This window comes from Leptosomus discolor, chromosome 1, assembly GCF_034619465.1.
Source record: "Leptosomus discolor isolate bLepDis1 chromosome 1, bLepDis1.hap2, whole genome shotgun sequence".
Taxonomy (NCBI): Eukaryota; Metazoa; Chordata; class Aves; order Leptosomiformes; family Leptosomidae; genus Leptosomus; species Leptosomus discolor.
Window position 1 is genome coordinate 60896510 of NC_141391.1, and position 16037 is coordinate 60912546.

A 16037-nucleotide genomic window follows, 5' to 3' on the forward strand; every position below is an offset into this window, starting at 1 on the left:
TGATGTTTTTATTTTGCGTGATGCAATTTATATTCAAGATGTTCATATTCTTTGGCATGATGATATTATTTTGGAAATTTCTCTTATCCCTGAAATTCCTTAATGTTGGCTGCTTCTTGAGTTGCTCTACATTGATCCCTATGTTCCAGCTTCTAGTTCAGAGTATAGTCGGTTAAGCCTACATGGCTCAGGAATTTGTCCCATCAGAAATGAAATAAACCTTACGTTCCTCAGGCTAAGTATGTGTCATGTGGAAAAGTCAATTTCTTTTGTTAGATTTTAAATTGATATCATCAAATCTGCTTTGACAAAGACATATATAGAGCAGAAATTATTGCCACAAATCTATTTGAGGTGAAAAATGTAGCAGCAGGCAGGAGTAGATTTACATATGGATTACCGGAATACCCAAAGGAATATCAGAAAACATTTAATAAATAATTTTGAAACACTTAAATCCTCTGGTTTAAGAAAATAAATAACTTTGACACACTTAAATCCACTAGCTTAAGAAAATAAATAATCTAGTTACAGAGGTTAGAAAAATTTTCCTCATGGTTATGTTTCTCATATCTGTCTTCCTACGGGTTTTTTGCAGGCAATTGATACTGGCCCCTCTTAGAGGTGGCAAACTGCACTAGCCTGGAAAAGCCTGGTCTTCTGTACATTCGGGATAGGACTGTTACAGTGATGAGTGGGAGAATTTAAATCTCAACCCATTAACCCTCACTTTTCATACTGGGCCTTTCACACTACCCAGCCCACACATGGCACCCTTCTTATCATGGCTTCTTCCTGCTCATTATCTCATATTTAGGGTCTGACTTGCTGTGGCTACCTCGGCTGTTAACATGGCTCTTTCACTGCCTCAGCATCTCATTCCTCTTTGATCCCTTCTCAGTTCCAGGACCAGCTTCCCCAAACACTTCAGATACCCTCTGACCTCTCTTCTTTCAGCTACAGCTTGCAATTTCAGCTCTTCTTCTTAGCACAGAAAGCGATATTCAATAGTAACCCAAATTCCAAACCCACCAATGACATGATAAAAAAGCATTATCCTAGTTCAGCAAAAGAAAATAAAAACATAGCAATAACATAGCCAGCCATATAGAGAACCCTACTACAGTCCTCTCTGTTACTCTTTTTTAAGAAAGCCTAGTTGGATAATATAAGCTACTATTCAGTATTATATGAAAATTCATATATCAGCTTTAAAATATATGTAGTAACATGCAAAGTCAAATAAATCAGATAAAATAATAATAGGAATTTTTGGCTTAATATTCATTCATAAACTAAACCAAATCAAGTCCCCAGAGAATTTCAGCATCTCAGGTGCTTCACCTGGGTGGTTGCAGTTGACGTAGTACTGCTCCTGGACCCCCACATCTGCTGGAACTGCACTCTAATTTCTGCAAACGTTTCAATGATGACTGCGATGAAAACATTCTGAAAAAAGAACAAGAAAGAATGGCTGACACAAAGCTCAGCAAGCAGAAAAGAGAAGAAATTCATTCTAATATAATCTGCATTTCAGACAGGTTTAAAAGAACACATTTTTCAGTACCTTAACAAGCCAGGCCAGAAAGAAAATTAAGGTGATGAAATAGAAATATGAACGCCATCGGGGAAAACTGTCGATTGCTCGGTACATAAGGAACACCCAGCCTTCCTGAGAAGCAGCTTCGTAAACAGTAAATATGCTTGTGCCTGTCAGAGGAAAAATGAAAATGTTTGGCATTAAGCCTTCTTCAAAGTTTTCCATATCAGCAAACAATAATCTTTTATCTGTTCTATTTTCCTTTTCTCTAAAGGGTATCATCTCTCCTCTCCTCCTTCAAAGGGAAGTTTTTCAGGTGCATTTCCGTGTTTCTTCCTTTTGCAGTTAAATATGCATTGGTACTGGATCAGACCAGACCGACTCCCTTCTCTCCCTGGACACACATGCATAATCCCTTCGATGGGTTCACTGGCAGTATGCAAATGCTTCCGAAGGCAGAATTTGTCCCATCATGTGACTTCAGCAGCACCCGTGAAAAAAGGCAAATTTAATTAAAACTATCAGGATCAACATTCAGTAGGTGAAAGAAATCACTATTAATATCAGCAACACTGAGCAAGCAGCAATACACCGAGAAGGTGCCCGACAAGCACAGTCAAGCATCTACACAAGCTACTGAACAGTTTCAAAATCCAGGCAGGTAGCCAGGGCCGCTGCATTAACAGAGAGGTGTTGCCTTAAAAAACGTTAAAGAGTTTTTAAATTGAACTTCCTGTATCACTCTGGGGAGGCGGGGGAGAAGATGAAAGAAAAGTTACGAGGGGTTTAAGTGTGCAGAAACCACTTTTGCATACAAGCTATGAAGTTACTCATTTTAAACTTAAGATCCAAACTCATCCTAATGTCTGAGTGATAACATGCTTCCGCCAGCTCCCCCTTCCTCCTCATCTCTGCAATGAAAGCTTCAAAATACAGACTGTGGTTAGGGCTCATACAGCATTCTTGTTTGAAGTAATTTTTTGTTGCGAGAAGGAACAAAATTAAACTGTGAAATTAAACTGTGAAATCTCACAAACTGCTGTGAAATCACGGAATTGTCCTACAGCCACCTGCTCGCTCCGCTCCGCTACCGCTTTGTTTCATGAAACATCTTGGATAAAACAAAGGGAGCGTGAGGAGTACTGCTCTGAGCAAAACATCGCAGCTGACAGCTACATACAGATAGTAAGCGTGAATCAGCTGACTACCTGATCCTGTTCACAGAGAAAGAAGTGGTTCTAGTCAGAAATTCCTGAGTCCAGGCGTTTCCCAAAAAATCACATCAGCCTATAAGGAGCTCTGCACTGTTATTCTCCCACTGAATTTGCAGCATCTACATCCTTTTGTCTGCTAACGCAGGTGGGATGAACCTGGAAGTGGTTTTGCCTTAGGGAGTCCCTTTTGCAGATAAATCGTCACTGATAAGAGCAGACAGGGATGGATGGAATTCTTTTCTGTATAAACTCTCTCCTTTGATACGTAGGTGTTGAATGGTTAACATGGTCATGGTGGGTAGGCAAAAATGTTAATCCTTTCTGTTAATTTTTCTGCTTATTGGATTCCTTCCTATTTACTGCATATGGTTCTCAGGACCAAGGGACAGAAATAAAAATAAATGGAAAGAAAATGTATTCAAGCATAGATAGCAAAGCCCTTTCTATTTCTTCAGAAAAGAGAGTGGTTTCTATCAATATGGAAATATTCATCACTGATTACTTCATGGGCATTTTGCATTTCAAAAATTCATAAAGTAATGGTTCAATTATCTAATATTATACTGTTGCTGAACTGATTAAATTATTGAACAAACCAGTGCTGTTGAGGACAGGCAGAGATCAAGAAAAAAAAGGAATCTATTAAAAGTTGCTGGCTAGGAAACTGTCATTAGTCATTACCAATGGGAAACTCACAGTGAAGATTAGTAAAATAGAGGGGATGTCATGCAAAGTATTTATAACACATCCACTGGGCCATCTGCCACAGTAAAGCAATACTGTGAAGAGACAAAAATGCACAGTTCACCCAATTAAAATAATACGTGTCCGTCTGTGACATTAAAGTAAAAATATGTCTTGTATACAACTGGTACAGGTGTTCTTAAGGCTATTAGAAAGCAAACATCATTAAGAATATACATTCTTACTTAACATATGTGACTAGAAAGTAATAAAGCTTTCAATACTGATGCCAGGAACCATGCTGTTAACTGTCTCTGTAAATACTGTTTCAACTGGATACAGAATAAAGGCATGACAGTAAGAGATCCAACACCGTGAAATGTTTCTCTTTCAAAAACAAGAGTAATTCTTAGTCAACATCCGCCTTACTGCATGTTTTTGCTCTTCTAAAAGTTGCATTTAAAACCAATCAGCAACTGATTCTATTTTCTCTAAGTATTTCTTTAATATCTGACTACATCTTCCTAAAGCCAATGCGTAAGTTAATAAACAGACTCTCCTTTCACAGTAGCATGCTCTGGTTTTCTCACCATGTTCAAAGCCACACGTTGGGAGAGAAAGTATAAAAATTTTAAGTGATGGTGAGATACATCACCCAAAAAACCAAACCACAGTGATGCTGCCATGTATGAAACCTAACTTATGCCCCTTAGGTCAAATGGCAAAATTCTCCTTTTCCACAGGTGTCAGTATTCTGTCTGTCAGTGTCACGGTGTCTTCTTCTACTAGTTCAGAGGGCTTAAGTCCTGGCCACATGGTGCTAGGAGTCCCATGGTTAGGGCACATGAGCGCATAGGCAATTCGTGTAAGAAAAGTGGGAATATGGGTGGCAGGGGGAATGAGGGCTTGAAAACCTGCAGAGCCTGGCTATTCAGATACACAGCAGGCCCCTGTGTATCTGAACGCAGCCATGTCTTGTCAATGTCCTGAACGTTTAAATCAAGATCCGTGCAATGTAACTACAGGCATCAGCGAGATGTTTCAGTTATAAAAAAGCTTTGAACCGTGTAGAGGTTAAACACATGACTATAATGACATTACTCATTGGTTTAGGCATGTTGGCAGGGGTAACCTGCTGAATTTGGGAGTATGATTTCAACATCTGCATCTAGAATATTGTTAAATCTTAGTGAATAAAAATAGCTAGAAAATATTTATTATAATTTTCCTATTTATTTCAGCAGATGGCTAAACCTCAGTGGCAAGGAAGATTAAAGCCATTTAGGAGGAACTTTCTGATGACTATAAAGGAATATACTTTGAATTTTTTTTGTTTCAGTGCTTTTGTTTGAACTTGTCTAGTAAGTTCCACATTTTGACGTTACAATGAAACAATTCCTTTAACCACATTGATGGTTAATTAAAACAAGGAAGGAAAATATTTCTCAATATACAGATTAAAACTAAATAAATCAATATCATAATATGTATCAGTATCAAAAGACTGGTTTTATGGAACCCATAAACACTTCTACTTTACAACTGCACATGGTCATTATCAAAAACAAAACAAAACAAAAAAGGATCCAGAAGATGAAAGAAAGATTTAATGAAGTATGGGAAGAGAGATTGAGACTTGCTCAACTTATGCAACACTTTCACTTGCTTCATACCCTGTAGAAGACAAGACAGCAATCAGAGACAAACTGTATCCTTACTAATAACGCATGTTTAGGTTTATGGACATTCAGCACTGAAATACAGGGGGGTTATGTCTTCTTCAATACTTGTTTCTTTCAGATCTACCAGCTGGGACCATTAGCCTGAAGGGGCATGGAGGAAGTAGTTGCTTTAACACCTAAATCGTTATAATAAAAGAAGATTCTACTGGTTTCCATGCCTAATCAGCAGCAAGGTCACCTGGCTCTTCCGTGATATACAGATGAATAGAGTACCAGGGGAGAAAGAATTAAAAGAGCCAGAGCACATAGATGATTTTCCAGAGGGGAGTGAAGAAACCTACCCTGCCAAAACCCTACCTTTTAAATACCTAAAGAATATGGAAGGTATTTATTTTTGAAAAAAAGGACTCATAGTTGACAGAACAATAGTATCATTATGCAAGGATGCTGTTTTACATAGTGTATTTTATATTTATGCATATTTTGTAAACACACAGGATTTTCTGCTTGTGTCTGTGCCTCTGTGACACCACCATGCTCTGTGACATCAGTCCTTGCTAGAATCAGCTCATTCTGCAAATGGACATAATGAAAAAGGGAGTGCACTGAATAATGCTGTAATTTTATAACTGAAGAATTAAAGGAGCAAAGCTAAAAGGTCACATGGAAAATTCACTAAATCTGGAAACAAAACCCTTTCCTCCCAACTCCATGTTACATTCTTGCTTCTCAATTCAAAATCCCATATTATTAGAGGAAGAGAATGCATGGTGTCAAGGTGTTGTCTTTTATTAACATCTTTGTGCTATGTGTTTTGTAGCTATTCCAAGTGAGAAGCAAAAAAATGAAAAAAACCTAAGCTTAGGTATGCCATTAACTCCAGCATTTTCTGCATGTGTAATCTACGTTCATTGACTACCTTGACTTACCACATCAGGGTTGTCTCAGTTTTCTTGTGCCTGCTGTGAAGCTGCTGAGAAAGAAAATCTACAGGACAGCCACTTTATGTAAAAAAAGCATGATAAAAGTTTGAATTTGTATTTTTTTTCTTTTTAATCAGTCAAGTAAAAATACACGCGTTGTTATTAAAAGCTTAAAACACCACATATTGTCACCCATAAAATGCCTCAGACGCCAGCCAGTCACAGGCTCCTTTTCCTTACTCTAGCGTAGCCACTAGATGGCGATCGTGCACCTCGGGCACATCTGGAACATCAGGCAGCGGAGGAGCTACCACCCCGGCGAGAGCAGGCTGATAACCTCCCGGCGCGCTGGCAAAAGCATTGATTTTTCTATTTCCCGACAAGACTAAGCAGCCTTCGAGCAGGTGCTGCTGTCTAATTTAACTCTATTTGTTGTGCTGAATACTGAAAGGCAGCCTTCCTCGAGGCGGTTTTGTGAATGCTACATCCCTGAAGAAACGAACTCTCACTTTAGGCTATAGAAACGTTAACCCTGTTTCTGTCCCTGTTCACTTTCACTGATAAAATCATGAAGCTGAATGTTCCTGCAATGTATATTCCCACTGATCAGTCAGCTTTTAATTTATGTCTTATCTTTCAGTGTCGAGGTATTTGTAAAACATTGCGTGCGGTCAGGATTTTCCAGCTGTCTCACACTATTGCTTTGGTGAAACTGGAAGGGAATAAAAATTAGCCAGATATGCAAGGATAAAGTTGTTAGCACTTCTAGGAAGTAGCAGGTAGATGGGACTGAAATCAACAAAATATCAAATCCTGAGCAGCTTCTTGGGGTTTCTTGCTCGTCTCTAAATGAGCGATCCAGTCTATTTTACTCTCCCAAACCAACTCGTATCACCCAGCCAGCAGAAATGAGGAGGAAAAAAAGAAAAACCAAACATTCCCGTTCTCAGCTCCTCCTTTGAAACCTCAAACCCCAGTGCCATTTCCCTGTGACTGAGCTGTGGAAAAGATGGCAAAATGGAAACTGTGCAGAGTACTGATTTACAACAGCAGAAAAACCACACCGCCAGTCCGAACACAGTATTTTAACCCTTGTTAAGTGTAGTGACTTCAAACATACAGTAGTGATGTGTTATTGATTCTTCATTCTGAAAAATCTCTTTCCTTATGAGAAGATGAAGCTTTTACATATGAGGAAAGACTATATACAGAGACTGTACGCATAAAACGACCTATAAGGAGATAAAGAAACATTACAAATATGAGTGCTAGGATCAATGTAATTTGTTCCACAGACTTAGTAGTGGAGAGGTGGAAAGTCAGCCAACTTTCAGAAAAAGTGATGGACTTAGCTGCCCTTTTTGCAAGTATTTTAGACACTTGTTCACTATTCAGAAGTGTTAGCTTACTGATGGGAATGTAGCAATGTTGGCATAGGTATTGACTGCAGAGGGTAAATAGGCACATGGCAGTTCATGCCTAGTTCATTGACTAACTGGCCTAGTTATACCATTAGTGTCTTACATGTGATCGTGCTTGTGCTCCCTGATGTAATATTTTACGCTTTAAAAAGAGAAATCTGTTTTACATTTGTGAATAAGCCCACAGTGTAAACAGAGACAACCATTCTTCAAAATCACTATAGGTGTGCGTGTTTATGGATATTTAGCCAGCCTAGCATTTATATTTGTTTTTCTTTAATACCTTTTTTAATTAAAATGCTCCTCAGCTATATATTCACAAATAACTTCGCAGATAGGGATCCAAAATGTCAGAGCTCATAAGCTGGCTTTACGTGCATAAATACCGTCTGCTTTTTCCTCTTTGCAATTACACAGCTGTAGTGCTAATACACACACTCTCTCTTACAATCACTGCTTTTTGTCTGTGTGGCAACTTTACAAAATTTACTGGCAGTTGATGAGAATCAAGGAAACGCTGAGCTGTGAATTGTTCACACTTCGCACACCACTACCTGGAAGCTCTGCAGCACAGTCAACAACTCCCACCTCTCCTTCTCCCTAGAGAGTATTTTTAAAGACACTACATTCCTCCGATCTCTGGGCTCCCATCCTCAAGAAAACGGGCAGAGCTTCAGGCTGGAGCCTGAAAGTAGGGCACTGCCATAGCTGTGCTTTTCTCTATCAGAGAATCAAACAGTAATAATATTCACTTTTCAGATCTAGAAACCAAGAATACAGAAATCCCTAGGCCTTGGTTTTAAGAGTGACAAATGCTATGAAGATGGGCCTGCCACCACCTCAGTCTTTCCAATGAAACGCCTCTGATTTAAAGTACAGACATAGTAGAGTAAATGACTGCTACGGTAAATGTTATGACAAAACTGTGTAACATAAAAAATGTTAAACAGAAGAAAATCTATAATTTATATTAACTTACGCCTTTGAAAATGAGCCGTCTTTTTATAGGACTGTTACTTCTTCTTTTAAAATACATTATGTATGTAGATGCCTTTAAAACCATACAGTAAAAGTGACAGTCCAGAAACCAAACATTCAGAAATTCACACAAATTGTCACACATAAAATTTAAGGAACACTGTAAGTGTTACCATATTAAAAAGATAAATTTAAGGCAGGTTCTCACTACAGATATGATGTATTTGGATTGTCATTCAGACATATATTAAACACTGGGATTGACTACTAAAATCAAGGTAGTGATGGGCCCCTTTGTTAGACAGAAAACAAAGTATGCAAATCTTCCTTGCACAAGGCATGTAAATTCAACATTGACTTTCATACACTGTCAATCAAAACTATTCACTTGTTGCATCAACTTTTTCAATAGTCATAGACAGAGCAATCTAATTCATTTTAAGGGCAATCATGAAACACCAAAGCGAGCATGCACCATGGCATTAACTAATTTGCTTAACTAATAAAAAATGTATCTGGTTTGTAAGATGAACGAAATATATCAGAATGAAACCATAGAAAGTATTCGCATAACATTTCCATATCTAGAGCGACCATGATGATACTTGACCCAAAAGCAGACTTAAATATGTAGCATGATTGTAAGCTTTACCATGAGAGGTCACTTCATCAAGTCTTGAGTCTGGTCAGGTAGCAGCAACTGTCTCAAGAGCATGAAAATGTGAGGAGGCAGAAAAGATGCACTAAAAGAAAAGATGTAGGAGCTAATGAGAACAGGCATTAGTGATTCAGCTGAACAGAATAATAACGGGGGGGGGGGGGCCTGGAGATGTACGGAGACCCTAAAAATGTGTGCATATTTGGGAAATATGGATTACAAGAGATTGCCTGGCCTAAATGGTGCATTTCCAGTGTGATATTTATATTAGCAAGAACTGAACAATCGGAGAAGTTCAAGACAAAAAGCCTTACAGGAAAAAACAGGCTAGCACAGTCCATAAAGAAAAAAGGTCATGTCCAGAGAGTGCTAAAAAAGATCTTGCAAGTGATTTTCAAACCTTCAGCAGCGTGTTTTATTTGACCACCATGACAATGCGTTTCCTTATTTTCAGTTGCAGTGCAATCCCTTCACCCTAAAATTTCAAACAGTCCAATCAATCAGCAATTAAAAAAACCCAACAGCACAAATATTTAATAAAGGGAAGAACTTCTCACCCCCGGCAGAATTTTAAGAGACAGAAGAGAACCAAAGAGAGCTTGAAATTCACTCTACAAGAACCCATGCCAGTGATTGTGTGTGGGAAGTGGCTGGCCAGTCTGACAATAAGTAACAGCAGGCTAGGTATGCTGGTAGACAGGAAGGTATTCAAGGAGGAAATTCAACAGTACATCATTTCAATAGCTTACAAAGGCTGTATTTCTGGGGGTTTTTTTTAATTTTTTTTTTTTTTTTTTTTTTTTACTGTAGAGTAGGAGAAACAACAGTTTAAGGGAACCTAGACAACCAAAGCTCCTGCTCTGCCCTAATGCTCCATTTCAGTTTCATTCAGTTCCTCTGGGCATCACTTGTGAATTGCAGGCACTTCTTTGAGGATGCACTCTCTATCTTAAAGTGAAGAGATCAGCCCCTTCCTCTCGCATGGATAACGTTTTCAAAAGCAGCTGCGCGAAGTTTTAGCCCTCCTGCAATCAGTGGTAAAACTGTTGTAATCTTAAATAAGATGGTTTTAAAAATCCCTCCCAAAAGCATCCTAATTTAATTTGCTCCAGCTATAGTGTAGGTCTGAACAAGACTTTATCCTTTTCTGTATAAAACTTTCACCCAAGGACAACAGTAGAAAATCCCAACTAGCAAGAACTGCTGAGTATTCAGTGACCAGAAACAAGACAGCAGCAGCACTTAGCTCAATACATTTCTGTAAGAAAAAAAAAAAAAAAAAGGCAAACCAACAGAAGCAAAGCTGGCCAAGGAGATATTATAAAACAGATAAATGTTTGAAATCTCATTAGCCTCCACACATCTGAATAACATGAGCAAATATACAATGCCAAATGCATCTTAAGAGACTAGTCTAACTAAGGAGACAAAATCTTCCTTTCCTAAATGGTAGAAATGAGCTCTATGATTGACTGTAACAAAAAAAAAACCCAAATGACATTCACTCAATGACCTGTTTAGCTATTAATGAGTTAAGTATTCCCTGGTACCTGTTACATGGCACTAGAAGTAAAATAATTTACCTGTTTTGCTGATGCGAGAGAGAGGTTTGCCCACTAGCCTAATACGCGCAGTTAGGGAGCAGGCGGAGACAGGGAGAAGTGGTTTAGCCTGCTAACATCTCACTAAACCCCGCAGCACCTTTGAGAGATAAGTATATTGTCAATTCCAGTTCAGAGATGGCTGTATTAAGTTAAGAGACTCTAAGACTTTCCTCGAATGGCAACACAATCAATGTCTAAGGTGAGACTGTCTTAAAGATTTCCGATTTTAAAAGAGCTGGGTGTCAAAAGAGAAAGAACCTGACTTTTTTTAAAAATAAAAACCATCCATGGACATCAGCAACAACAGACAACAACTTTTTTTTTCCCCTCCTTGAGTTGAAAACCAGTTCTTCTAACATCTGATTTCTTTTATTCTTGAATGTCTATAAAGTGTTTGCATAACTAGAGATCTACTGGTTATCAAAAGAATTCTTGGAACACTTGCACTAATAGACTAAGCAGCTGGCAGGTTTATTTGGAGACAAAAATCAAAACTTTGGGCAAGAAAAGCTGTATAAACTGCCAGATATTGCTGGGGAAAGAGAATGTTCAAAGTTTTAATATACTCTGTTTAAGCCTTGTTTTCAATATTATCTCCTTCTGCAGAAACCCTTCCCGATCTTTATGTAGTACTGAAAATAGTTTCACACACCCATAACAGAAATGTCTTGGATTTCTCACTGTCAAATCAATGATATTATTTTTTTCTCATATATGCCTTCTCTCTTTTTTCTCAGCATCAAATTTACCTGCAAAGATGTTTATTCTTTGTGTAGGTGTGTGTCAGCTCTGTGCTTTGACTCAAAGCTGCTTTAATTTCTCATAGACCTATGATATTTAACATATTTTTCTTCAAAGCTTTTTGCTAAAGTGGAAAAACTGTCAATTTGTATTGAGCCACATGAACATGTGGTTTGACAAAAAAGGACTGTGTACGAAAAACTTTTGGCATTGCTCAGTGAAGCACTTTCCCAAGAAATACAGATTAGACCCACCCCCAATATTTTTTTATCAAAGGATGAGCAAACAGACCTCATTTTCCATATGAAAGTAATTTTCCATTGGTGAAACGAAATCAGAGCTTTTATATCTGAAGGCGCAAACAACTGATATGCATAAATTCGGGGATGACTTTCTGCATGGCATTTACTTCACAGTAACTACCTCTTTCCCTACTCTTCACCTTAAAAAAGACCTTGGGAAGTTTATCCACTCCCTTCACTGAAGTCAAAGGCACCTCTAATTATCTATCACTTACTTAGGAATAAATACATACATAAGGACAGATACTGCTGGACTGCATAAACACATCTTGTTACCCTCAGTAACAAGTCTGCAGGTCCTACCATGGCTTGGGTAGAGGTTTATAATATTATGTTCCCATATTTTTCAGAACAGGAAACAAATCCTGATCCTAACTTGGAATCTCTGCCAGCACATTTATGTAACATTTTTTAAGAGAAAACCATGTTCACAATTTTTAAATCACACTGCCCAAAGTCAGGCATGTGAACTGACGTTCAGATAGCTGGATGTAGTCTGATTCTTTGAGATGCTGAAGGAGAAAAGTTCCAAGTTTTCAGTCCTGGCATTAAAACTCTTTTCAGTGACTCTCCTAAGGAACTTGTAAAAGTACAAACTAAATGCTTTTAGCAGGATTCATGTGCTCAGGTCAGAAATAATTGAAATAAAAGGGAAACAACTGCTAGCAGGCAATAGCAAGCACTGGAATAACTGAGGGAACTGTAGAATTTGTCTCCACTGAGCTCTATAAGGGATGACGTAGGTAGAGTTGACTCTATCTTGGGGTGACCAGGCAATGAGCTGGACCTTCAAATGGATATCCTTTTAAGGGTCATACTGTTTTTATCTGATTTTACAGCGTTAAATAGATCTGTGTCAGAAAGAAGCTCTGGGATTGAGACACTTTATCTGCCAGTCTTCCTTTCCTTGACATAACCATCTAAATGATCTGATTTACTCCTGGACAAATATCATACTCAATCCTAACAGCAACAATAGAAAGAAAAATGTATTTCTCCCCAGTCAGCAGATAATATTCTGCCTTACCATCTGTATAATGAACAGAAAGGTAAACAATCATGTTCCAGGGAAAGGAAATCTAACAAGAAATCACTGATAAAGTTTAAAAAATAACACAAACCAAAACACAGCAATGTGAGAGAACATGAGTATCAAAACATAAAAGGAGAGAATGAAATAGCAATATTAGGTGGACAAGGTATGTGATGAAACCTGCATTTGTAGGGAAATCTGGTGATAAAGAACTTCACTGACTAAAAACATCCAAAGATATTTTTTTTTTCCTCTGTATATTACAGCTAGGAGCATCAACCAAGTACCCAGCTTCTTTCCCTAGTACTGATAGTGTAAATTATTTGGCCTGTCAGCCAGATGGCTTTCTTGTCTAACATCCCCTTATTTATTGTGCAATGAGCAAAGGAAGCTTTGCAAGGCCATCTTCTACTGATCTATCACTAACAAAAAACAAGCTATGGAAATTAAAGCTGGGAGAGGAGGTGAGAGGAAATCCTCTTAACTGTTTCATGGTCATGTAAAGGCAGTACAGCATCTCATCCTTACTGGTTATAAAAAGAATGGTATTACCATGCATAAAGTAATCTGTGTGTGTTTAGGCTGAGCAGAGACACTACCTTTTCCAAATGCTGCACATAGAAACTACAAAGAAACACTGAGTTCAAAGCACAGAAAGCACCTTGGATTAGGGTTTTGCCTGGAGAACTATTGTAGGAGGTACAAAGCCAACTTCCAGTGCTGTGGACCTGCGTAAATCATATTCTTCAGCAAAAAGCCGTTTTTTCTTTTCCTTCCATAAAGGAAGAATTTGTGAGTCACGGGTTGTTTTGGTAGTTTGGTGTCTGGCGGTTTTGGTAGCGGGGGAGGGGGCTACAGAGGTGGCTCCTGTAAGAAGCTTCGAGAAGCTCCCCCGGCTCCAATTTCGGACCTGCCTCTGGGCCAAGCCAGGGCAACGGCGCCTCTGCGGATAACTATTGAGGGTGAAAGAAGGCGTTGAGTTGTTCTTTGTTTTGTCTGTTTGTGTAGGTGAGCGAAGGGGGATGAGAGAGAGACCGCCCTGCAGACACCCAGGTCAGTGAGGAAGGAGAGGGGGAGCTGTGCCGGAGCAGAGGTTCCCCTGCGGCCCACGGTGGGGCGGCGGCTGAGCCCCTGCAGCCCCTGGAGCCCAGCGGTGGCCCAGAGGTTGGCCTGCAGCCTGCGGAGGGCCCCGGGCCGGAGGAGCAGGGACCGGGCCCGGAGCAGCCGCGACTCCGAGGCAGCCCGCGCTGGAGCCGCCCGTCGGTGGGAGGGCGGCAGCCCCGGGAGGGACCCGCGCTGGGGGGTTCTGGGGAGCTGCGGCCCCGCGGGAAGGACTCCCGTTGGGGCGGTGGGTGGAGGGCTGTCTGCCGGGAGAGGGACCCCGCGGTGGGGCAGGGGAGGGCTGCGAGGGCCCCTCTCCCTGAGGGGGAAGGAGCCGCGGAGACACCTTGTGCCGGACGGACTGTGACCCCCATTCCCTGCCCCCTGCGCTGCTGGGGGGGAAGAGGGAGCAGAGCTGAGCCCGGGAAGACCGGAGGGGTGGGGGGAAGGTGTGTTGTATTTAAAATCTGGTTGTTTCTCTCATTCTCCTTGATGGTGGTGGTTGTTTTGTATTAAACGTATATTGTTCTCCCCAAGTCGAGTCTGTCTTTTGTCCGTGACCATAACTGGTGAGTGAGCCCTCCCTGTCCTTTGTCTCAATTCTCAAGCCTTTTTGGTTGCATTTTCCCCTCCCCACTCCTCCGGGGACGAGGTGGAGGTGAGCGAGCGGCTGCGTGGTGCTTTTGTTGCCACCTGGGTAGGCTCAAACCATGACAACTGTAGATCTAACTTATGTAAAGTAAGAGACGTAACACTGTGAATAAATAAAATGTCACTTAGGACATGATTTGATGATAACCCTGTAAGACTGAATACCATGTTAAAAGCATCACAGCCACATTACACAAAGTACTGATTTGCTATAAGGACTCTGCCACTTAAAAATACACTTTGTTTGAGGGTTTCACTGAAAGGTTGCACACTGCAACATGTATTGCCTCTCTGCACCCTAACTTGTGCCACAGCTTAAGTATTGTCTTGCCTCCTACCTCCAGCATAAAGTTGGCCCAAAGGCATTAAGCTAGTATAAATTCAGTACTGTGTGCCTCCTTCAGTGACTCCAACAGTAAGACATTCATGTACTTTGCCTCATCCTGAGCAATCCCTACTGTGGGATTAACACATGTCTTAACACGTGTCAAACCAGAGCCTGAGTCTGTTGCAAAGCAGCACTTCTGCAAGCGCTTATGTAGTCAAATGCTGTAGCTCCTGATCCCATGCATGTGCCTGTACCAAACATAGCTCCCTCCAACCCATACGCACCCTCAATACTGTTCCAAATAGGCTCACATCCTCAACATCTTCCACAGGCTGACATTCCCTCGTGTGATACATGCCTTCAATACTGGGTTATAAAATCACATCCCTGGTGAGCTGTGACACCAGGGATGTGACACAATGCTCATGGGAACTTTGGTCTGAAAAATCCCACAACATTTTTGAGTTATGTTTTGGGGCCACAGGGGTGACTCATGGGGTTCCACTGGAGATGAAAACCAACCACTATACAAATGGAAACACAACCACTCTGCTCTAGAAGGGACCAGGCTCGAGCAGTGTGAATACAAGTCAGTTTATATCACCTTGTTTGTAGACCAAAGATCAACACCAAGTAGATGATTTTATTAGTGCAAATCCTGCCTCTGACTCAATTCCATAGTTCACACATGTTTTCACAGTATATGGCTCTGTGGCGCTACACATCAGAAAGGCATATGGCCAAACATCTCAGTGCAAATACAACCTCTGGTAGTAGCAAGTCACCAAGTTCAGGTTGCCAAAAAATGGAAAATACAGAGGGTAAATATCACTAAGCACTTGCCTATGATCATAAAGACAGACAAAAGGTGATACTGGCATTGAAACAAGTGGCCATGAACATTAGGTAGGCTGATTTTAGGCATTTTCTAATCATTGGAGAAATGAAGTCCTGAAGGAGTTTTTCATCTTGTTTTGCCTCTTCCATTCCTAAGTTTTCTAAGTTGGGACTTCATATTTTATCAACAATGGACATGGCACAGTTTGCTATGGTCACAAGAAGGAGTGGACAAGAGCATCACCAAGGTTCCTTCCAGCTGAAAAACAAGGTTTCATCAGTAAATGTGATGATACAGGCCCCAAACAAAACCCCATTAAGTCCAATAGAGTCCGGTTGT

At 40.2% G+C, this 16037-nt stretch overlaps 1 protein-coding gene across 1 annotated transcript in view; it reads right to left on the reverse strand.

The window, feature by feature from the left end:
* NALCN (sodium leak channel, non-selective) overlaps positions 1–16037 on the reverse strand; it is a 252275-nt gene that overhangs the window by 163934 nt on the left and 72304 nt on the right. The window contains 2 exon segments of the mRNA XM_086482062.1: positions 1345–1449; positions 1568–1710. Of these exon segments, the coding sequence (XP_086338188.1) occupies positions 1345–1449; positions 1568–1710 (248 nt within the window).